General features: G+C 40.9%; 2 protein-coding genes across 3 annotated transcripts in view; one reads left to right on the top strand and one right to left on the bottom strand.

Moving 5' to 3' along the window:
- The first annotated feature begins 494 nt into the window (after positions 1-494).
- On the top strand, positions 495-4,442 carry commd9 (COMM domain containing 9). Of its 2 annotated transcripts, none has more exons than XM_046858620.1 (6): positions 495-633; positions 1,559-1,684; positions 1,764-1,903; positions 2,005-2,039; positions 3,182-3,285; positions 4,064-4,442. In XM_046858620.1, the coding sequence occupies exons 1-6, from the start codon at positions 583-585 to the stop codon at positions 4,199-4,201; spliced, it is 594 nt and encodes a 197-aa protein (XP_046714576.1). In that variant the 5' UTR covers positions 495-582; the 3' UTR covers positions 4,202-4,442. The 2 variants fall into 2 exon arrangements, with proteins under 2 accessions (XP_046714576.1, XP_046714577.1); XM_046858621.1 differs by lacking the exon at positions 495-633 and adding an exon at positions 1,217-1,374.
- A 2,985-nt stretch (positions 4,443-7,427) lies between these two features.
- Positions 7,428-23,549, bottom strand: part of LOC124392425 (L-fucose kinase) — a 32,532-nt gene continuing 16,410 nt past the window's right edge. Inside the window, 13 exon segments of the mRNA XM_046859459.1 lie at positions 7,428-7,895; positions 8,032-8,255; positions 8,989-9,088; positions 10,830-11,017; positions 12,221-12,340; positions 13,063-13,115; positions 13,117-13,204; positions 13,323-13,550; positions 13,663-13,829; positions 13,907-14,123; positions 15,829-16,187; positions 16,288-16,361; positions 17,152-17,325. Of these exon segments, the coding sequence (XP_046715415.1) occupies positions 7,800-7,895; positions 8,032-8,255; positions 8,989-9,088; positions 10,830-11,017; positions 12,221-12,340; positions 13,063-13,115; positions 13,117-13,204; positions 13,323-13,550; positions 13,663-13,829; positions 13,907-14,123; positions 15,829-16,187; positions 16,288-16,361; positions 17,152-17,325 (2,088 nt within the window). The 3' untranslated portion in view covers positions 7,428-7,799.

Genomic DNA, 23,549 nt, shown 5'->3' with positions numbered 1-23,549 from the left:
GCTCCTATACTTCCCTCCACTCTTCTGGAAAGATGTTCTACCAGATTTTGGAGTGTGCTTATTGATATTTGTGTTCATCAGCCACAAGGGTGTTATAAAAGACAGGTACTGATGTTGGTATGGAGACCTGGGGTGCAGTTAGCGTTCCAAGTTCAAGTGAATGCAAAACGTTATTATAGCACATCTAAAGTCCTATACATTTGAATGCCTCCAGGTTTGTGGTAACAGCTTGGAAAAGAACCACATAGTATACTTTTGGAAATGTAGTGTATTACGTTGGGTTTAGATTAAATGACAGCAACCGGAGGCCGAAGAGAGCCGAAGGGAATCGAAGAGAGCCGAAACAAGCCTAAGAGAATAGAAGAGACTGGAAGAGAGCCGAAACGAGCCGAAGAAAATAGAAGAGACCCGAAGCGAATCGAAGAGACGCGAAGATAATCGAAGAAACCCGAAGCGAGCCCAAAAGAGCCGAAGAGAGCCGACACGAGCCGAAGATAATCGGAGAAACCCGAAGCGAGCCCAAACGAACCGAAGAAAGCCGAGTGAGATCACGTGACAGTCACGTTGGTCGGTCAATTCAAGATGGCTCCTCTTGCAGAGGAACACTTCAGTTCATTACAGCTCTTATTAAAGGTATTCTATATATTTATTGTTATATATTTACATGTTTATTATATATTTATTTGTACTATCCTGCAAACGGATAACAGGAGCAAAACATTAGGAGGCAACAGCACTGTGAGATACGCGTTAAAGTGCAGGATTTGTTTTGACATCTCTCTTACTCCGTCTCTCTTAGTGATGGGAAGATCGGATCAGTTTAGTGATCAGAAATCAAATGAAATTTTACATTTTCAATAACAGATCCCCTAACACGTCTACATACACGAACTTTGACCAGGTTTCCAATCATTTATATAGTATATGACAACGCAGCTAAGGTCAAGTTATGCTAAACAGAATGAAGAGCTCACCTCTCAAATCTTCTGGTACATGTCATTGTCACGTGACTCCCATAATTATTATTATTATTACAATAACGTCAAGATTCTAAACAAAAACTGATCTATTGTGTAGCGTCTACAGGAGTCACGTGACAAAAGAACGAACGGACCAGAGGGCTCACGAGACGAACTACTCAATTCTGTTTCCTAACCCACGAAGATTCTGCGCATGCGCGTCCAGTATAAAAATGAATCACTTTTAAACGATTCATTCATTAAAGACTCGTTTAAAATGAACGAATCGTTCCCTATTTTCTGTCTATGACTTATTTCCTTAGTCTCTCTCCCTGCTTTATTTTTTGTGATGAAAAATTATTACAAATAATAATATCTGTATTGCCAAAGCAATTACAAACAAATGGTATTAAATGTAAGTAAATTAAGGAAGGGATGTAAATTACTGTCTCGCTCATTATTAGTCTTATTAAGAAGAAACTAAACATCATATCTGTAAAGCTGCTTTGGGACAATGTCTTTTGTTGGAAAAGCTAACAAATAAAACTGAATTGCAATCATAAAATTGTGCTGTATTGTGTGTTTTTATATATTTTTAGGCTCCCTCCAAAGATGTTGTGCGACAAATATGCATGGACAGTTTCCCGGCGCAAGCGCACAAGTCGCAGAGTCTGATGGACAGAACTGCTCGAGCCCTGTCTGTGTCCAACAGTGAGGCCATTCAGGCAAGTCATCTGGAATCGATCGAAACTATTTATCTGTCTGTCTGTCTGTCTATCAACCATGCACGTCTTTCTTCCTCAGGTTCTGACGGCATTTCATTTGCTGTCGCATCATGTGATCTTCCACAATTTCACAGCACCGGAACAAATCCAGTCCGTTTTCCCAGCAACGTTCCACTCGAACCTCAAAAACCTTATCACCAAGATCCTGCTGGAACAAAGGTGACTAGAAAGCTCCAGAGTTTGTTCAGTAATTAGGAGTAAAACATATGTACTTGAGCAGCGATTATTTGTGTTACTTTGTACGTTTTTTTTTTTTTTAGTGTAACATGGAGAAATGAGGCTTTGTCCAGTCAGAGTGAGTATTTCCTGTATTCTACACTTTATGGACACACATTTGCAGACACCTGAGAATAGGATTCGTATGTGCTTTTTGAACATCCCACATTTGGAGTCCTATTCGCTGTTATAATCACCTCCACTCTTTAGATGTTTAGACTAGATTTTGGAGGAGATTTGTGCGAGATTTATTCAGACACAAGGGTGTTAGTAAAGGCAGGTACTGATATAGGTGAGGTGAGGAGACCTGGGGTGGAGACAATGTTTACATTCATTCCAATCACATATGGGTGGAAAAGTCAGGTGTCCCAATACTTTTGTCCATAGAGTATATATTATGCATGGATAATGAATATATAGTGGATTATTTTTATGTAATCACCTGTCTGTCATCTGCTTTTACTGCAGCACTTTGCCAATGAATACAAAGTTTACTTTATGAATAAATGGCACGTCACCTTTGACCAGTTTATACAGTTGCTCCAGCATCTTTTTATTTCTCTCTGGTACAAAGATTCAGCTTTCTTTTTTTTTTTTTAAAGCAAAAAACCCAAAAGAGGAAAGGTTTCTCTGTAGCACTGACACTGGAGAAAAATTGTTCATTTTTTTTGCTCCTATTGCTATTGAGTGTAAAATACAATGGCGTTTAATTGGCACAATTAAAAAAATAAATCAAAGATTACGAGAATAAAGTCGTAGCACTCCTCCTCCATTCTCCACTCCATCCTCATAGTCTCTTAAAAAACAACAAATACTCTTAAAATAGCATGCATTTGTAACCATCGATGACCTTCAGGCACTAAAACACCGTCGTAGTTAGATGATATGGAGCATCAAAACTACAACCTGTACATTAACCTGTTTCACACCTTAGTCAGATCCATCTCACCAACACCTAAGCAATCAGATAAGAGGCTTTACCTGCGCTTTAGCTGTAATGGGGGACGTGGTAGCTCTAGATTTCTGCACCGCCAAGATGCACTGTTGGGCCCTTGAGCAAGGCCCTTTCTTGTATCACGGCTCACCCTGCGCTCTGCTTTCTAATGAGCTGGGATACGTGAAGAAAGAATTCCACTGTGCTGTAATGTACATGTGAGGAAAAAAAAAAAAAAAGCATTGTTCTATCTTTATAATACACCATGTAACTTGTTCGTGCTGCAGTCTCTTTGCCTCAGCTCAGAGATTTGGAATGGAGGGTGGACATGAAGACGGCGTCTGACTCCGTGAGCCGCATGGCCGTGCCTACCTGCATCCTGAACATGAAGGTAAGACGGACAGCGCGTCAAACACCAGCACACGTACAGTGCCGTGAAAAGTATTATTATTATTATAAAAAATTTTTTGCATATGAGGTGGTATCAAAAAGTTTTGAGACTAGCTCTGTTTACTATATTACTATATATAGTACTATATTTATGTAGGTTTGCACACTATTACCTTCAAAATCCCCTTCAAGTCAAGTCCCCTTGTCCTGGAAGTTTTCTTTTCGAAGCGTGTCAGGCTTCACCTACACTAATCCAGATAAATATCAAAGCCTTTATTTTCAATCATTTCAAAAGTTGCTCATCCACAATGAAAACTTTAGAAATGCTACGTTTTCATTTAGTGACGACGGCGTCTCGACGTGGATGGAAGGCCAAAACGGAGAGAAAAATATGCATTTTCAAACCAAAAAAAAACGTGTTAGTGTGGACACGGCATCAAGCACCTTCTGAGACTCGTGCTGGATCTCCGGGATGGTGTCAAAACGGCAAGAAACTCGTGTTTGAGGAGAGCATGGTGACAGCGTGCACATTGACTTAAGAAGGTCGGTGCTCCGTGTGACTGTGCGTGCAGCCTTGTGCTGCCATCTGTTGGCATAAAAAAAAAAACTAGTCTCGATACTTTTTGATACCACCTCGTATTCGTCAGACATATGATTCAGCTCATCAGGCACCTTTTTATATTACACAAAGATGACCAGCTTAAGAGTAAAAACCTGGAGCAAATACTCGATCACGACACTAAGCATCGTAGAGCAAATAGAATCCGTTTTGTGTACAGATCCAAGACGATGGCAACGTGAGCAGCAGCCCTAACGAGTCTTCAGTCACTGTGGAACTGAGCAAAGAAACACTGGACACGATGCTAGACGGCCTGGGACGCATCCGAGACCAGCTGTCAGCCGTGGCGGGGAAATAACTGGAGGGGATCTGAACATTAGTGTCATTAACAAATCATTTACATTTGTACAACTCACACAGTCAGAGTACTGGGGTATGGAATGAGAGATTTATATACATTTTCTTGTCATGAAAAACAGCTTGTTTATAGTTACGTGTACAGAATATACAATTATTTGCCTAATGATTTGTAACCAATATTGAATATGAATTTGGGAGAAAATGTTTTTTCTTCTTAAATAAATGCTGCATTAAAAATATACGAGTGTGTAGATTTGGTGTCACCTGATTTGAGAAGGAGGTTCCTGAGTAGGAATCCCAATTTGTAGGAGTTTTTTTATTGTACATCGGATTTTTGCAGCCATATTTCCAGTTTCTTACAGTTTGTTATATATTTCCAATTGTATAGGAAGTTTTCCAAATAAATTGAACTAGGAGACCCAAACCTGTTCATGCATGACAATGCCCATGTGCACAAAGCCAGCTCCATGAAGATATGCTTTGCATGGATTAGAGTGGAAAATCTCCAACTATAGAACTTAAGCCTATTGAAAACATTTGGGATGAATTGGTACCCAGGCCTCCTCACCTATATCACTAAATTATTTCACCAAAACCCCTGTGGAATATCTTCCCAGAAGATGTTATTATAACAGCAAATGGGGACTAAATATTGAATGGGATGGTAAAAAAGAAGCACATAGCAATCATAAGTTCAAATCTTTATATTTTACAGCTTAAAATGTTCAAAACCTTTTTACAGTTCTTTGCAATATACACAATCCACTGCAGTAAAAAAGTGGCAATTACACGTAACATTTTATTTAGAAGTACAGCTTTAAACTTATATTCAAACTCTATGTATAGAAGTAACAAATTTGACAGCATACAAAATTAGAGCTTTAAAAAAATATATATATATATATATATATATATATATATATATATATATATATATATATATATATATATATATATATATACACACACATACATATACATATATATACATATACATACATATACACACACACACACACACACACACACACACACACACAGTGGTACCCCGCTTATCGGCCTTAATCTGTTCCTTAAAACCGGTCGAAATGCGGAAAGGTCGAAGAGCGAATGTAATTATCCCATAAGAAATAATAGAAAACCAATTAATCCGTTCCCGACCTCCACCGATACCCATTTATTAACAATTTTTGCCCTGTTTTTAGCAGTATTAATACAGGTACATAAATAATACTGTATATAATTGTTATGCAGCATAATGAGCGGAGGCAAAGCCGGAGCGAAAACACTGAAAGTTTAACACAAACACACACACACACACGGCAGTCCATAGAATCCCGACAAACGAGAGAGATACCTGTGGTACGCCCTGGAGGGGCGAGGTCCACGGGCGAACGCACGGGAGGAAAAAGGTAATCCGTGGTGCGTTTTGGAAAGAAAGCGCAGCCGTGGAGAGCGTGTGGAGTCCGGAAAGGAAGAAATGCATAGGAATATGTGTGACAGCGAAAACACAGACAAACATGCACCAAACACCTTCACATACCAACAATAACCGACAAGGAAAATGAGGGGTTGTATAAGGGGTTTATATAGGAGCTGGGGATGAGTGAATAATGAGCCCCAGGTGTGCATTGTTGAAGCCGGGGGCTTCAGGGAAAGCGGAGGTTTTGACAGCCGCCAAAGGGGACGTGACAGGTGGATTCCTAATAATAATACAGTAAATAGTATAAATTAAAAACATTACAAAAGTAACAAAAAAAAAAAATGCTCCATGTGGGTCGGGGTAAAAAAAGATAAGCGGGCATTTGGTCGTTCAGCAGGTGCAAATTTCGGTCGAAAAACTGTTCGCTAAGCGAAAAGGTCGATGTCCGAGCCGGTCGATGAGTGGGGTACCACTGTGTGTGTGTGTGTGTGTGTGTGTGTGTGTGTGTGTGTGTGTGTGTGTGTGGAATTTCTTTAAAAAAGCAAATTTTCTGTATGGTAGTAGAGTAAAAAACATATATTATGCAAAAGATTTTCCAAAATGAAAATACTCTGATAAATTAAGGAAGGAGATAAAAATCTTAACCAATGCAGTCCTTCTATTAGAGTTTACTATAATACTGCTAAATCAAATGTGATGCATGTAACCATATGGGAATGTCTGAAATCTATTCAAATACTGGACTAAAATATTAAATACTCCAAAAGACATCTTTGACCTAGATCTCAAACCAAATCCACACATATTTTTGCCATGTTGGTCACGGTTAGCCTTTCATTAACAGTATAAAATGCGCTAGCATTGGCTAGTCTGTTAGCAAATGGCCTCGCTAACAGAAATTCAAATTCCCACCCCTTGGGGCTCAAAGAAGTGTTTACTGGCATTAAACTGGAAAAACTCATTCGACTGGCACTCACTGGTTCTTTATAGACAAACTCTGCCGCACCTTCTGGGATTATATGTTAGCATATATATTATACGCTAACTCTCTGAATGATTAAGCTTAGAACTTATTTTTCCCCTTTTCTTAGGGGTTTAGTTATAGGTAGTTGTTCAAGAGATGTGTTTATTGAACTGTTAATCAGTGTTAATGTTGACTATTTAAATCGAACGATTTGACGAAAGGAATAAAAATAGAAAAATAATCCCAAAATTATCCGTTTTTAGGTCATACATGTTCAATCCTTTGGCCATTGAGGATGTAAATGGACATATGTGGGTTAAAAGCTACTTGTTTTATCTGGAAGTCCTGGTTAATTTTTCTCTAGGTCTCAGTTTTTCTAATGATTTCTAATGATATTTTTAAAATAAAATTTGCCTGGAGCTGCAAAACATATTTGACCTTTAAATGAATACAACACAATTTGTTGTTTTATGCAGATATAAGGTAGTTGCCTAGTTGCACCTCTAGTTGGCACTAGTTTGACTTGTATTTCAATGTTAGCAATTTATAACTTTTTGTCCCTGGCAAGATGTGAGTGTTGGGAAATTGTGAAATAGATGCTGATATTTTATTGAACATTTCTTTCATATGTTCTCCCTCTTTAAACGGCTTTTGGCACTTTAATATCTCCTGAGGTTGCCACAAAATTCGCAACCGTTGTTAAGATTAGAGACGTTAATCCACCCTATGAAGTTCAATTTTCTCTGCGTTGTTTGGCAATTTCTCACCATGTAAAAGTATCGTTGGCAGTGAAAGCGAATATATCTGTCCATGCAAAATTACACTCTTTACATTACATTACATTTAAGATTGATATATTTTTTAAAAGATTTATCCATAGTTAGCTTACGAGAGCAGGGGTCTGGACCTTGATATCAGCTACCGAGGGTCAAGTTGCTGGAAGTAGACAAGAAGCAGGTTGCCGACCCCCAGTATATACAGTGTACATACAGACTTTGCAAACTTGTGAAGCAAAATAACATTTCAAAACACACCACACATCAAGCCTTTATGGCGCCAAGTCCTGGAAACCTGATGCTACAGCAAGCACAGACTCACCCGAACCCAAACCACAGAAGATTGTCTTTTTACAATCAATTACATCTGGTACACACCTTCAGGATATCTTCATCTGCTCCGCTTAGCTTAGCTCGCTGCAGTTTGTGTAGTTTAGCTGGGACTCTGGGCATTACCTGGGTTCTGATGTAAAACGGTAATGCCTTCGAGGTCGATCTGCACTGAGTGCACAGTGAAATCAGAGAGACCCTGTCAAAATCATTACGAAATCAAATATGAACTTCGGGAACAACTTCAATTCAATTAACAATAATAAATATTGCAGATCGCAATTATTAAAACGTATAGATGAAAAAAAATCGTTCTCTCTTTCTCTCTCGCACACCTGTGTATTGTTGAGAATATGTCGTACACTCTCTTCCTGCTGGCCCTGCCGTGTCAGAATAAACAGGAAGCCCCCGCCTCCTGCCCCTGCCAGGCTTTGGCCCAAGGCTATCGGTTGAAGGGCATCCATCATGGTTCTCACTGCAGCTGGTTCACATCCGGGAGCCATCGCTTTCTTCTGCTCCCAATAGCGGTTCATGCAGGCCCCAAGTGCGCTAAGGGATCCTAAATAAAACAGCAAGCCCGTGTGAAATAGACAGAGAATCAGATAGATCAGGGGTCCCCAAACTACTCCCCGTGGGCCTCATACGGCCCAGCCCCAAATTTGGAACGACCCTCTAAACAATGGCAGAAACATATTTTGAATATTTAGTTTTAAATCTTTTAATATCATATCTGTTTTTTAATATAAAAGCTGGCGTTTAAACAAAAATTTCCCTTAGTTATTAACAGAGGTCAAGGCATCAATAGTTGATTGCTGGAACTATCGGCAAAAATCCATACCAATAGTTTTTCCTGCTTCCGGTCCACTGTCATTACGAGAGCGGCCTCTAGAGGTGAATCACTGACGCTGATTGTTTCTACACGTGAGACTGTGCATATATTGTATTTACTATGTATAATTTATTGATTGTATAATTATATTGACTTAATGAATAGTCATATTAATGGATTCATATTCATATTTATTTTTTTAGCACACGTTCAGGATTCAGTACTGTTCTCTTTTTGTAATAAAGATCAGTACTATTTTACATGGAATGTTATTTTTGTTTTTTATCCAGTATCCATTTTCCATAAAATCCTCAACCTCCTAATAATTAGTTAAATTCACCCACTAACTATATGCATAAGTATGTAAATGTTTTGATTTCAATAGCAATGAATATGAAAAAAATGTCATAGTAAAAATGTTATAGTAATAATGCACTTTTAATAGGCATTTGCGTACGCTCACCCTCCGTACAGGCACGTGCACACTCCTCAGCATTGCTCACCAGCTGCTCTGCGTTCCGCACAATCGACGGGAGACGGCTGTACCAATTTCTCACTACATCCTACAAAATATATACACCGGTTAGGAATAACTATACAAGCATGGTACCCATTACCTTTAACTCCACTGAATAAGTCTCACAAACACTCTGTCACACACTTTTTATTCCACATAAATTGCACATATAAAGGTAATTTGCAGCTTGGTGTGTGTTAGATGATTTTAAAGTAACTAAGTGCCCGATACGAAGCGTATTATCCTGTTTATAGCATGTTCATTTGCCAGCAGTGACGAACTGAATCACACACAGAGGTAAAGTAGTGTGAGAAGATATAAATGTTACTTAATTGAATGGATTTGAATAAATAATTGTTAGAAAGAAAAGATGTGCACTTGTATGTGTGTGGGGGTGTTTGTGTGTGTAAATTACAAACATCTGGGCTGCATTTCTATTATAACAATGAAGCTGTTGGCGTTAACGGCCGTCGTTTCTTTGGTTATATGTTAATGTTTTCATCTCCAGTTCCTAAAATCTCATCTCCTCTCCAGTCCTTTTCTTTAAACTCATTTCCTCTCCTTTCCTTTAATCTTCTCTCCTGTCCTCTAATCTCATTTCTTACAACCTGAATTCCGGAAATGTTGTGCCTTTTTTTTATTTATTTATTTTTTTTTTATTAAATGAAATCTAAAAGACGTTCAAATCACATGATCTGATATTTTATTCACAATAGAACATAGAGTACATAAATGTTTAAACTGATAAAATTCTACACTTTTATGCACAAAATGAGTTCCTTTCAAACTTCATGCCTGCTTCAGGTTTTAAAATAGTTGGCACGGGGTTCATGTTTAACCTGGTGTAACATCTCTTCTTTTCAAAACAGTTTGAAGATGTCTGGACATTGAGGTTAGGAGTTTCTGGAGTTTTGCTGTTGGAATTTGGTCCTATTCTTGCCTGATATCGGTTTTCAGCAGCTAAAAGTCCGTTGTTGTCTTTAGCATTTTTTTGTTTAATTAAACGCCAAATGTTCTCTATTCAGCAGCCAGACTCTTCTTCTACGAAGCCATACTGTTGTAATAACAGCAGTATGTGGTTTTGCATCGTCCTGCTGAAATACACAAGGCTTTCCCTGAAACAGACGTTGTCTGGAGGGGAGCATATGTTGCTCTAAAACCTCTATATATACACCTTTCAGCATTCATTCTTTCGGCTTCTACAGTATGGGCAGCTTGCATGTTTTATAAAGCATTCATTGTGCCTTCTAAAACATGCAAGCTGCCCATACTGTATGCACTTGTGCACCGCCATACCATCAGAGATTCCGGCTTTTGAACCTAACGCTGATAACACGCTGGAAAGTCCCTCTCCTCTTTAGCCCGGAGGACACGGCGTCCATGATTTCCAACACGAGACACTTCTGAGACACTCTGCCTCTCTAAGATATCATTTTATCTCATCTCCTCTCCTTCAATCTCATTTCCTCTACTCTCCTTTAATCTCCTCTCCTCCTCTCCTCTCCTTTAATCTCATTTCCTCTCCTCTTCGTTAATCTCATCTCATCTCCTGTCCTCTAATCTCATTTCCTCGCTTCTCTTCTCTTCTAATCTCATCTCCTGTCCACCAATCTCATTTCCTCTCCTCTCTTTTTTCTCTCATTTGATATCATTTCTTTCAATCTCATCTCCTGTCCTTTAATCACATCTCATCTCCTGTCCTTTAGTCACATATCATCTCCTGTAGGTGGATCTCATTTCCTCTCCTCTCTTTAAGATCATCTACTGTCCTGGAGTCTCACTCAGACCTGAAGCAAATTGCGTGCCAGGCGTGTCTTGCCCGTGTAGATCAGCTGGAGTCGCTCCTGCAGCGCAGTGAGGAAGTCTGAAGGGAGCACAAGCTGCTCCACGTCCACTCGGAGGGGCAGCATGGCATGAGACCTCGCCACCTTCACTCCACCGACAAGCCCTCCGACCTGGTCCTGCCACCCTCCACCTACAGCACACATCTAGTGTTTTAGTTATTTCACCCATATGTGTGTATACATTATCATAGAGTTTTGAACGAAATATGAAAAATCTCTTCTTTATTAAGAAGACTGAAACAAAGTGGGGTTTGGGAAATAAATGTTCATGATAATGTCCAATCAACCAGCAGCATTAAGCTAGTATTTATTGGGTTATTAATTTGTCTGGGATCTGTAGTGTATCATTTACAAGGTAGAAAAAAGTCACATAGAACAATAAAAGATAACATTGATTGTACCCTGAAGGCTGAAACCCAGGGTCAACTAGATAAGTGGCATCTTAGTGGTTAAGGTGTTGGACTGATCAAGGTCATGAGTTCAAATCCTACCCCCACTTGGGCTGCCACTACTGGGCCCTTGAGCAAGGCCCTTAACCCAGTGGTGTAAAGTATTTGAGTAAATGTACTTTGTTACTGTATTTTAGTATTTCTTTTGGGTATTAAAGATATAAGCACTTTTACTCTCTACTCAGCTACATTTAAGATTTCATTTATGTACTTTTTACTTTACTATATTTTAATTGAGAATGACCAATATCAATTACTTTTTGCACCTTTGTTGTACCAAGGCTCAACATTCCCCTTCCCACAACTGCAGCCTGTGACCTTTCTACCACAAAAAATTGGTCCCTCTCTGAGACTGAAAGGTGCATCAAATCACAATCAGCTCTGAATGTTTGGTTTTATGTGTCCATTTAATACTAATAGTTCTTCTAATTTGTGACATGATGATAATTCTATTTGTATTAATGTTAATTGTAGATTCCCTTTTGAAAGTTTGCTTTACTACTTTGTCTTTTTTTTTGGACCGACTTGTTTGAGCTTTGCTTCATTCTGGCATGTTGAAGAGACTGTTGTGTTGATTTTTGGTTAATGCACTGTTGAGCTGTCCAATTTGATTTGTATTTTAGGAAATCAAACCTCACAAATCAACGGTTTTTGGCTTTTCACTCATGACTTGGTGTCGAGGACTACTGCATCTTTGAGCCTATGTTCTATATTAGTCAAATGCTCAAGTACTGTTCAAATCTCAAGACGTTTACTGAAGTCATATTGGAATTGGTGACTTTTAACTTCCATCAGTTAATGGTTTCCAGGTACTTTTTTACTTTTTAGATAACTGTAAGTTGCTCTGGATAAGTGGGTTTGTCAAATGTAAATGACCACACTAACCAGTGGTGAGTATCTGCTCCAGGTGAAGTACAGCATGGATGAGAGAATTGTTGTCATAACTCCGCCCGGTGCACCTGTACACGGCTGCCAGAGCCGCACCCGCCAGGATACTGCTTGTACCTAAACACACACACACACACACACACACATATACACACTACACTTACTAAGCTAGGAAATAAGCTTCATAGAAATAGTTCCTCCAGTCTGGCTTTTTTTTTTTTTTTTTTTTTTACATCAAAGTCAAATTTTTACATCCAGGATTTTTCACAGCCACTGTAGTGCAATTTAGCTCCCTCTGATGTTCAGTTCTGGCACTCTATTACTTAGACAGTGCTGGATGAAGTACACAAACCGTGTACTCGAGTTCAAGTAGAAATACACTCGGTAAAATATTACTCCAGTAAAAGTGCTCCCTTTAAACTTTCACTTGAGTAAATGTACAAAAGTATTTGCCTTCAAATGCACTTTAGATCCTATTTTAGATTTGGTCAGATTTGGACTTGTTATTATCCTGTTCAGTTTTGGCTTCACTATTCTGTTGTACTTCCTCTTTTGTATTGCTTTGTTTTGTATTCTTTCTCTGATCTTGACACTTCTCTTTTTGTGTTACTCTGTCGTGAATATACAGTGTGTGCATATTCATTTATTTATTTATTTTAAATGCATATTTATTGTAATATTATGCATTTTAAATAATGTTTGAAATATTTTAGATAATAAGTACACCAAATTTTGATTGATAAAAACAGGTCTCGGACATATGGGTCTAATTGTGTGCCCTCTTTTAAAAACAGGATGTGAAAAATGTTATACATTGTAGAGTTTCCATTGTGTCTCACCAAGTCCTGAGCCATGAGGCAGTTGAGACCAGCTGTTCAGCTCCAGTCCTCCCCCAGCGCTGCAGCAACTGCTGCTCCAGAGTCAGAGGAGACGTAACACACACTACATCACCACACACACACACTGCCTTTAACAGGGCACCTGCAACACACACACACAGAAGCATTTCAGATATAAATAAATCACCTCTTCTTATTTATTATTAAACTGTATCTAGTGAAATACATGTATCCATTATTTTAAAGTTTTTCACGCTCACATGGAGCATGGGGCTGGCAGTGGTCCTCTAGGTCGGTGAGGTCATTACACACTGTCTGCGTAGTCATGCTGCAATCCGGAGGGCCGCTGCGGCTCAAGAGCACAAGCCTGGGCTCTGGAATGCGGCGCACTCGGGCTCCGATCGGCCGTTTTCCATCAACCTTGATCGACACGTTCACCACCACACCTCCATGCTCGAACGCAATGGGAGGAGTATCGCTCCAACCACCTACACAGCGAAAGAAGCAAAACATTCTTATTCCTGTTTAAAAATAATAATGGCAATAAAGTATATGCAATAAAGTACAGAATAACAAATTTGCATTGAAGATGGAACTCACCAGCGAGGTCCAGCCTGGCAGGACACTCCACCTCCTGCCACTCTCCCATTGGTGGCATCTCACCTTGTCCAATGTGCACAAACTGACGTGCTGACATCACTGCTTTCCTGAGAAGAATCTGTCCTGCACCCTCATAGTGTCTAGCAGCTCTTACCAGCAGATCTGGTCTACAGGAATTGATCATTTACACCAATAAATCGCTGTTTACAAATACCGGTACAGCTTCTGTACTCTAATCTCGTACCTGTTGAGCCAGCGAGCTCTCTGATTGGCCAGTTCTAGGACACCAGCCTCGAGCTTGCCTTGTTCTAGCAGCCTGAAAGCAGGAGCCCAGGATGGATTAGCAGCAGGGCCGCTCCTCAAACCGCCTTTTCCCTCACCGGCCATGCAACCAAGAACATCCGCGATGCAAGCCAAAGTGCGGGCAGCTATACCCAGATCGGCAAAACTCTCTAAAGCCACTGAAATGCAATGGACAGAAATAAACCAGACAGAAAAACAGAAAGGCAGAGAGGATGTCACATGAAAAGACCTAAGCTTTAGTTACTGAGCAACTCAATAACTATGAGGGTGGACTTGGACTGTAATTTAATATCAAAAGTCAACAATGATGGAACTGTAATGAATGGACATTCAGTGCATCCCAGATGAGGATAGGTTTCCTTTTGTGTCTGGTTTCTCTCCAGGTTTCTTCCTCATTCCATCTCAGTTTTTTTTGCTCTCCACAGTCACCACTGGCTAACTCCTTAGGCATTTGCTTTGAGACAATGTACATTCTTAAAAGCGCTATACAAATAAAACTGAATAGAATTGAAAATTATTTAAATGCATATATGCATAAAAAAGCAATGATAAAAGCTTACATGACTAGTCTGGATTTTCAAGTTCTACATATATCACATTTATATATACCGCAATTTCCGGACTATTAAGCACACCCAAATATAAGCCGCACCCACTGAATTTGACAAAGATTTTTATTTTGAACATAAATAAGCCGCACCTGTCTATAAGCCTAAAACTGTCTACACTAAAACTAATGTGTAAAACTAAAACTTTACACAGGCTTTAATAAAAGACAGTGTCTGTTACACGGCTTGTATCTAAACAGTAGCCTACCAAGAAAGTCATTGTTCACTGTCTTCCTCCTTCCTTTCACAACAGTTTTTCTTTTGGCATCATCGTGCGTTTAAAAATCACCATTGGTGAAGCTTTTCTCCGATGCCGTGCAGCTGAGAACACAGGTGAAGTGTGTTTTTTCATGCCCGGTTGTTTTTAGCGTGACGAATGATTCGCATTTCCTGTTGACAGTCCGAGTGAGCGGCAGGTCAAACATCAGAGGAACCTCTTCCATATTTATGATGTGGTGCGGCCCGATTCAGTTGGAGCGCATCTGATTTAATATAAAGAGTTTCATTGGTTCACCTGAACCCGTTCGGGCAATTTCATTAGTCTAATGTTATGGGGCTCGGTTTTTTGGCTTGAAGCTTGTGAAACCGGGAAAAACCCAGAAAAAAATCCATAGATTAGCCGCTTCGTTTGTTTAAGCCGCGGGGTTTAAAGTGTGGGAAAAAAAATATCTGCTTATAGTCCAGAAAATACGGTACATGAACAAATCACAGTATGGGAGAATCTGTGAGCTCTTGCATAGAGACTATGCGAGTTAGTGCTCTCCTCTAAGCACGTTCAGCTCATCTTCGGTTTACCCAATCACAAATTAAATCGCCTAAATTGACTGTGCGAGCGTACTCTAAATCCAGTGCAACATTGTTGCATCAAAAATCCAATTAATAATCAAATTAAATTAAAACAGAATATACCTTTAAACAATCTCCCAGACATTTGTTAAATATTTAAATCGCTTCCGCCAAGATGCTCCTGTGAGGGTCACGGATCGTGGGTCGGATTTATTTATTCATGCACGTTAGAAATATTTATTACAATATTTATTTACAGTATTTTCGTAATAGGCTGGTATCTTAGCATATTGGAAGAAACTGGTAGTTCTATGTGAAATCCCACAATGAGCACCCCAATAGAACAAAAAAATGGTATGATCCTCGTTTTGTAACACCTCCGATCGAAGCATTAAATCTTCGACTATTCGGGGTCACCCCTAAAAGAATCTTATATAATAATAGTGAAAATCATTTTTAAAAACCTCACCAGAGTCGAGTGTGCTCAGCAGATCTGACTGCCTGCCTCCCAGCACTACTGCTCTCATACAGGGCAGAAGGTTGTGAGATTTGTGGCCCTTTAATGTGTCCACCGCTCTTCTCCGTGCTGCACTAAACAGCATCTCCTCTCTCCACTGAAGTTCAGACTGCTGGTCAGTGAGAGATAGCACCTCCCTAAGAGACAGTCTCCATGCTGACCTCCAATCTTCTATACTCCCAGGGCTTCCTAGCAAAAAGCGAATACCATCCAGTCCTACTGAGCCTCGCTTTGGCACAAAGGCCAAAAACAAGCGAGCGTCCAGCAGAGTCTGAGACGCTCCACTCGCTGCTCCCCACAGATCCTCTCTCCTGAGACAACACACACACACACACACACACAAAACACACACACGGATTACAGATGTAATGAATTTCTCAGAATTGATCTGGGCGGTTTTCTGACTCTTACTGGATTTCGGTGCTGGTAAAGAAGTGACTCCATGTTTGATTGAGAAATGTCGCAGTAACATCATCACACTGGGCCTGCAAAGAAGGGAGTAGTAGCACTACTTAAACATGATGCATTATGATGCACTGTGTGATTCCCATCTTGGGAATTTGCACTCCATTAATGAGGCATGTAATGCATCTGCACAGTTTAAACACTTACAGTTAAAATCTGCACAACTGGGAATAAAATATCTAGAAAGCACACTGACAGACTGCTCTGGATCATTATATCTGCCAAGCATTACATGTTGCAGGGTTACACAATTATTTTTGAATTTCGGACATTTAGTTGTTAGTAAAAGGCTGTAAGTCAATCAATGAGATTGCTCTGGGTCAGAAACTGGATTACATTTGCAGAGATGTATTTTATTTATTTATTTTTACAATTTACACTCATGTTGTATATATATATATATATATATATATATATATATATATATATATATATATATATATATATATTTTTTTTTTTTTTTTTTTTGGTTTATTTAGACAAAAATGAACAAAGTTTTTTTAGAAAAAAGAAAAAAAAAAGCCTTTTTAGTCATAATTTTTCTTCTTTTATATATATATATATATATATTTTGAAAATCAAACTAAATTATGTTGTGAGGCAGAAGTATTACATTTCAAAGCCAAATTAAATATTTTCATGACCAGACTGCATCAGTAACTCTGTTAGTTTTAGCTGCATATAGAAGACTTAAAATTTAAGAGAATAAGCGATCTGATTAAAAAAAAAAAAAACAATCCCTGTTACAAACTCAAATGCATCAGAGAGCAGCTTTTGCACAGAAAAACAACCAAAAGTTATCTACTGTACCTCCAAACTGTCATACGCCCCAAACACTGTAAACACTGTTAACTTCAGTTCTCCCACATTCACCCTCTGCCCCTGCACAATGATGTCGCTGCTGAGAGGCAAGCGGCGTAGTTGATCTGATACGGTCTGGTCCAGGCCGGAAAAGAGGCACCCAGAATTCACTTGAATTGGTCCCTGGAATATATAAATATACATCCTTGTTAGCTGCATCCTACCCACATATTATTATTTCTTAAAATCAAACATAAATAAGTAATGCTGAAACCATGTGGAGAGACAGAGTAACACAGTTACTTCCTGGGGTAGTAAATTTTTTAGCTTTAGATCGAATAAACTTCAGAAAAACATAAAACACACAACTGAAATGACAATTTCCATAAGGCAAACTGATGTTCAAGTCTAAAACAAAACAGAAATGTATTAAACTGGTATAAAAAGCTTTACTGATATGTTCCTTTATGGTGATCCTGATTTCCAATTCAAGAGTTAGACCGATTCATCAGTCCTGGGAATTAATTGGCACTGATAGTTGATTGCTGGAGCTATCAGCAAAAATCTATACCAATAGTTTTTCCAGGTAGCGTCCGTTGGCAGCTGAGAAGGTCCGCTGTCATTATGAAAGTGGCCTCTAGAGTCGAATCGCTGATGCCACGTGCGGTTTGTTTTTACACGCGAGATTGCACGCTGCACAGAGTGCGCACGGTGCATAAAGAGCATTATATTAATTATAATTTATGAATGATATAATTATATGTATTAATATATTCATATTTATTTATTCGCATTTTCATAAACATGGTAAAGGTTCATATGACTGGTAAAGGGAGAGAGTTAGCTGATATGATGGAGAGGAGAAAGGTAGATATTTTGTGTGTTCAGGAGACCAAGTGGAAGGGGAGTAAGGCCAGGAACATTGGAGGTGGCTTTAAACTGTTCTCTTATGGTGTGGATGGAAAGAGAAATGGTGTAGGGGTGATTCTGAAGGAAGAGTACAGTAAGAGTGTAGTGGAGGTGAAGAGAGTTTCTGATAGAGTGATGAACATTAAGCTGGAAGTTTGAGGGGTGATGATAAATGTCATCAGTGCTTATGCTCCAAAAGTGGGTTTTGAGATGAAGGAGAAGCTAGAATTCTGGAGTGAGTTGATGGTGTACCTAGGAATTAAAGATTGGTGATTGGGGCAGATTTAAATGCGCATGTAGGCGAAGGGAACAGAGGTAATAAGGAGGTGATGGGTAGGTATGGCCTTAAGGAGAGGAATGTGGAAGGGCAGATGGTGGTAGATTTTGCTAAAAGGATGGACATGGCAGTAGTGAACACTTATTTTAAGAAGAAGGAGGATCATAGGGTGACGTATAAGGGTGGAGAAAGGTGCACACAGGTGGACTATGTTCTATGTAGGAGATGCAACCCGAAGGAGATTGGAGACTGTTAGTGTTGTAGCTAGACAGCATCGGATGGTGGTCTGTAGGATGGTTTTGGAGGCGAAGAAGAAGAGGGGGAGAGTGAGGACTGAAAGAAGAATAAGATGGTGGAAACTGAAGGAGGAAGGCTGTAGTGTAAGATCCAGAGAAGAGGTCAGACAAGGGCTTGGTGGTGGTGAGGAGGTGCTGGATGATTGAGCAACTACTGCAAGAGTGATAAGGGAGACAGCTAGAAAAGTACTTGGTGTGACATCTGGAAATAGAAAGGAAGACAAAGAGACATGGTGACAGCACAAGGAGAAAGAGGTTGGCAAAACAGAATTGGGATCGACAGAGTGATGAGAAAAGTAGGCAGGAGTACAAGGAGATGCGGCAGCAGGTAAAAGGGATGTGGCGAAAGCCAAGGAAAAGGCATATGAGGAGCTGTATAAGAGGTTGGACACTAAGGAAGGAGAAAAGGAGTTATACCGATTGGCCAGGCAGAGGGACCGAGCTGGGAAGGATGTACTGCAAGTTAGAGCAATAAAAGATGCAGATGGAAAGTGTTGACTAGTGAGGAGAGTGTGTTGAGAAGGTGGAGGTTCAGGTACCTGGGGTCAACAGTGCAAAGTAATGGAGAGTGTGTTAGAAGTAAAGAAAAGAGTGCAGGCAGGGTGGAGTGGGTGGAGAAGAGTGACAGGAGTGATTTGTGATAGTAGGGTATCTGCAAGAATGAAAGGAAAGTTTATAGGACTGTGGTGAGACCTGCGATGTTGTATGGATTAGAGACAGTGGCATTGAGTAAAAGGCAGGAGGCAGAGCTGGAGGTAGCAGAGCTGAAGATGTTAAGGTTTTCGTTGGGAGTGACGAGGATGGACAAGATTAGAAATGAGTTTATTAGAGGGACAGCACATGTAGGATGTTTTGGTGACAAGGTGAGGGAGGCGAGATTGAGATGGTTTGGACATGTGCAGAGAGGGACATGAATTATATTGGTAGAAGAATGCTGAAGATGGAGCCACCAGGTAGGAGGAAAAGAGGAAGGCCAAGGAGGAGGTTCATGGATGTGGTGAGGGAAAACATGCAGGTAGTTGGTGTGAAAGAGGCAGATGTAGAGGACAGGGTGGTATGGAGACGGATGATCCGCTGTGGCGACCCCTAATGGGAGCAGCCGAAGAAGAAGAAGAGATGAGAAAAGTAGGCAGGAGTACAAGAAGATGTGGCAGAGGGTGAAGAGAAATGTGGCGAAAGCCAAGGAAAAGGCATATGAGGAGCTGTATAAGAGGTTGGACACTAAGGAAGGAGAAAAGGATTTGTATCGATTGGCCAGACAGGGACAAGGGTGGCTGCAAGTTAGAGCAATAAAGGATGGAGAGGAAATGTGTTGACTAGTGAGGAGAGTGTGTTGAGAAGATGGAGGGTGTATTTTGAGTCGCCGATGAATGAGGAAAATGAGGTAGAGAGAAGGTTGGATGGTGTGGAGATGGTGAAGCAGGATGTAGATAGGATTAGTAAGGAGGAAGTGAGAGCAGCGATTAAGAGGATGAAGAATGGAAAGTCGGTTGGACCAGATGACATACCGGTAGAGGCGTGAGATGTTTAGGAGAGATGGCAGTGGGTTTTTAACCAGATTGTTTAACAGGATTCTGGAAGGGAGAGGATGCCTGAGGAATGGAGAAGAGTGTGCTGGTACCGATCTTTAAGCATAAGGAGATGTGCAGACCTGCAGTAACTACAGGGGAATTAAGTTGATCAGTCACACCATGAAGTTATGGGAAAGAGTAGTGGAAGCCAGGCTGAGAGAAGAGGTGACCATCTGTGAGCAACAGTATGGTTTCATGCCGAGGAAGAGCACCACAGATGCCTTATTTGCTTTGAGGATGTTGATGGAGAAGTATAGAGAAGGACAGAAGGAATTGCATTGTGTATTTGTGGATTTAGAGAAAGCGTAAGACAGAGTGCCAAGAGAGGAGTTGTGGTATTGTGAGGAAGTCAGGTGTGTCAGAGAAGTATGTAAGGGTGGTGCAGGACATGTATGAGGACAGTGTGACGGCAGTGAAGTGTGCAGTAGGTACGACAGACTGGTTCAGAGTGAAGGTTGGACTGCATCAAGGATCGGCCCTGAGCCCTTTCCTGTTTGCAGTGGTGATGGACAGGTTGACGGACGAGGTCAGACAGGGGCTCGGTGGTGGTGAAGAGGTGCCGGATGATTGGGGAACTACTGCAGGAGTGATGAGGGAGGCAGCTAGAAAAGTACTTGGTGTGACATCTGGAAATAGAAAGCAAGACAAGGAGACGTGGTGGTGGAATGAGGAAGTGCAGGAGAGCATTAGGGAAAGAGGTTGGCAAAACAGAAGTGGGATCGACAGAGTGATGAGAAAAGTAGGCAGGAGTACAAGGAGATGCGGCAGCAGGTAAAAGGGATGTGGCGAAAGCCAAGGAAAAGGCATATGAGGAGCTGTATAAGAGGTTGGACACTAAGGAAGGAGAAAAGGAGTTATACCGATTGGCCAGACAGGGACAAGGGTGGCTGCAAGTTAGAGCAATAAAAGATGCAGATGGAAAGTGTTGACTAGTGAGGAGAGTGTGTTGAGAAGGTGGAGGAGTTCAGGTACATGGGGTCAACAGCAAAGTAATGGAGAGTGTGTTAGAGAAGCTAAGAAAAGAGTGCAGGCAGGGTGGAGTGGGTGGAGAAGAGTGACAGGAGTGATTTGTGATAGAAGAGTGTCTGCAAAAGTGAAAGGAAAAGTTTATAGGACTGTGGTGAGACCTGCGATGTTGTATGGATTAGAGACAGTGGCATTGAGTAAAAGGAGGTGGAGCTGGAGGTAGCAGAGCTGAAGATGTTAAGGTTTTCGTTGGGAGTGACGACAATAGACAGGATTAGAAATAAGTTTATTAGAGGGACAGCGCATGTAGGACGTTTTGGAGACAAGGTGAGGGAGGCGAGATTGAGATGGTTTGGACATGTGCAGAGAGGGACATGAATTATATTGGTAGAAGAATGCTGAAGATGGAGCCACCAGGTAGGAGGAAAAGAGGAAGGCCAAGGAGGAGGTTCATGGATGTGGTGAGGGAAGACATGCAGGTAGTTGGTGTGAAAGAGGCAGATGTAGAGGACAGGGTGGTATGGAGACGGATGATCCGCTGTGGCGACCCCTAATGGGAGCAGCCGAAAGAAGAAGAAGAAGAAGAGAGATGAGAAAAGTAGGCAGGAGTACAAGAAGATGTGGCAGAGGGTGAAGAGAAATGTGGCGAAAGCCAAGAAAAAGCATATGAATAGCTGTATGAGAAGTTGTACACTAAGAAAGGAGAAAAGGATTTGTATCGATTGGCCAGACAGGGACAAGGGTGGCTGCAAGTTAGAGCAATAAAAGATGCAGATGGAAAGTGTTGACTAGTGAGGAGAGTGTGTTGAGAAGGTGGAGGTTCAGGTACCTGGGGTCAACAGTGCAAAGTAATGGAGAGTGTGTTAGAAGTAAAGAAAAGAGTGCAGGCAGGGTGGAGTGGGTGTAGAAGAGTGGCAAAAGTGATTTGTGATAGAAGAGTGTCTGCAAAAGTGAAAGGAAAAGTTTATAGGACTGTGGTGAGACCTGCGATGTTGTATGGATTAGAGACAGTGGCATTGAGTAAAAGGCAGGAGGCAGAGCTGGAGGTAGCAGAGCTGAAGATGTTAAGGTTTTCATTGGGAGTGACGACAATAGACAGGATTAGAAATAAGTTTATTAGAGGGACAGCGCATGTAGGACGTTTTGGAGACAAGGTGAGGGAGGCGAGATTGAGATGGTTTGGACATGTGCAGAGAAGGGACATGAATTATATTGGTAGAAGAATGCTGAAGATGGAGCCACCAGGTAGGAGGAAAAGAGGAAGGCCAAGGAGGAGGTTCATGGATGTGGTGAGGAAGACATGCAGGTAGTTGGTGTGAAAGAGGCAGATGTAGAGGACAGGGTGGTATGGAGACGGATGATCCGCTGTGGCGACCCCTAATGGGAGCAGCCGAAGAAGAAGAAGAGATGAGAAAAGTAGGCAGGAGTACAAGAAGATGTGGCAAAGGGTGAAGAGAAATGTGGCGAAAGCCAAGAAAAAGCATATGAATAGCTGTATGAGAAGTTGTACACTAAGAAAGGAGAAAAGGATTTGTATCGATTGGCCAGACAGGGACAAGGGTGGCTGCAAGTTAGAGCAATAAAAGATGCAGATGGAAAGTGTTGACTAGTGAGGAGAGTGTGTTGAGAAGGTGGAGGAGTTCAGGTACATGGGGTCAACAGCAAAGTAATGGAGAGTGTGTTAGAGAAGCTAAGAAAAGAGTGCAGGCAGGGTGGAGTGGGTGGAGAAGAGTGACAGGAGTGATTTGTGATAGTAGGGTATCTGCAAGAATGAAAGGAAAAGTTTATAGGACTGTGGTGAGACCTGCAATGTTGTATGGTTTAGAGACAGTGGCATTGAGTAAAAGGCAGGAGGCAGAGCTGGAGGTAGCAGAGCTGAAGATGTTGAGGTTATCGTTGGGAGTGACGAGGATGGACAAGATTAGAAATGAGTTTATTAGAGGACAGCACATGTAGGATGTTTTGGTGACAAGGTGAGGGAGGCGAGATTGAGATGGTTTGGACATGTGCAGAGAGGGACATGAATTATATTGGTAGAAGAATGCTGAAGATGGAGCCACCAGGTAGGAGGAAAAGAGGAAGGCCAAGGAGGAGGTTCATGGATGTGGTGAGGAAGACATGCAGGTAGTTGGTGTGAAAGAGGCAGATGTAGAGGACAGGGTGGTATGGAGACGGATGATCCGCTGTGGCGACCCCTAATGGGAGCAGCCGAAGAAGAAGAAGAGATGAGAAAAGTAGGCAGGAGTACAAGAAGATGTGGCAAAGGGTGAAGAGAAATGTGGCGAAAGCCAAGAAAAAGCATATGAATAGCTGTATGAGAAGTTGTACACTAAGAAAGGAGAAAAGGATTTGTATCGATTGGCCAGACAGGGACAAGGGGTGGCTGCA

This window comes from Silurus meridionalis, chromosome 10, assembly GCF_014805685.1.
Source record: "Silurus meridionalis isolate SWU-2019-XX chromosome 10, ASM1480568v1, whole genome shotgun sequence".
NCBI classification, from domain to species: domain Eukaryota; kingdom Metazoa; phylum Chordata; class Actinopteri; order Siluriformes; family Siluridae; genus Silurus; species Silurus meridionalis.
Note: the sequence above shows the minus strand (reverse complement) of the source record. Positions and strands in the feature narration are given on the sequence as shown.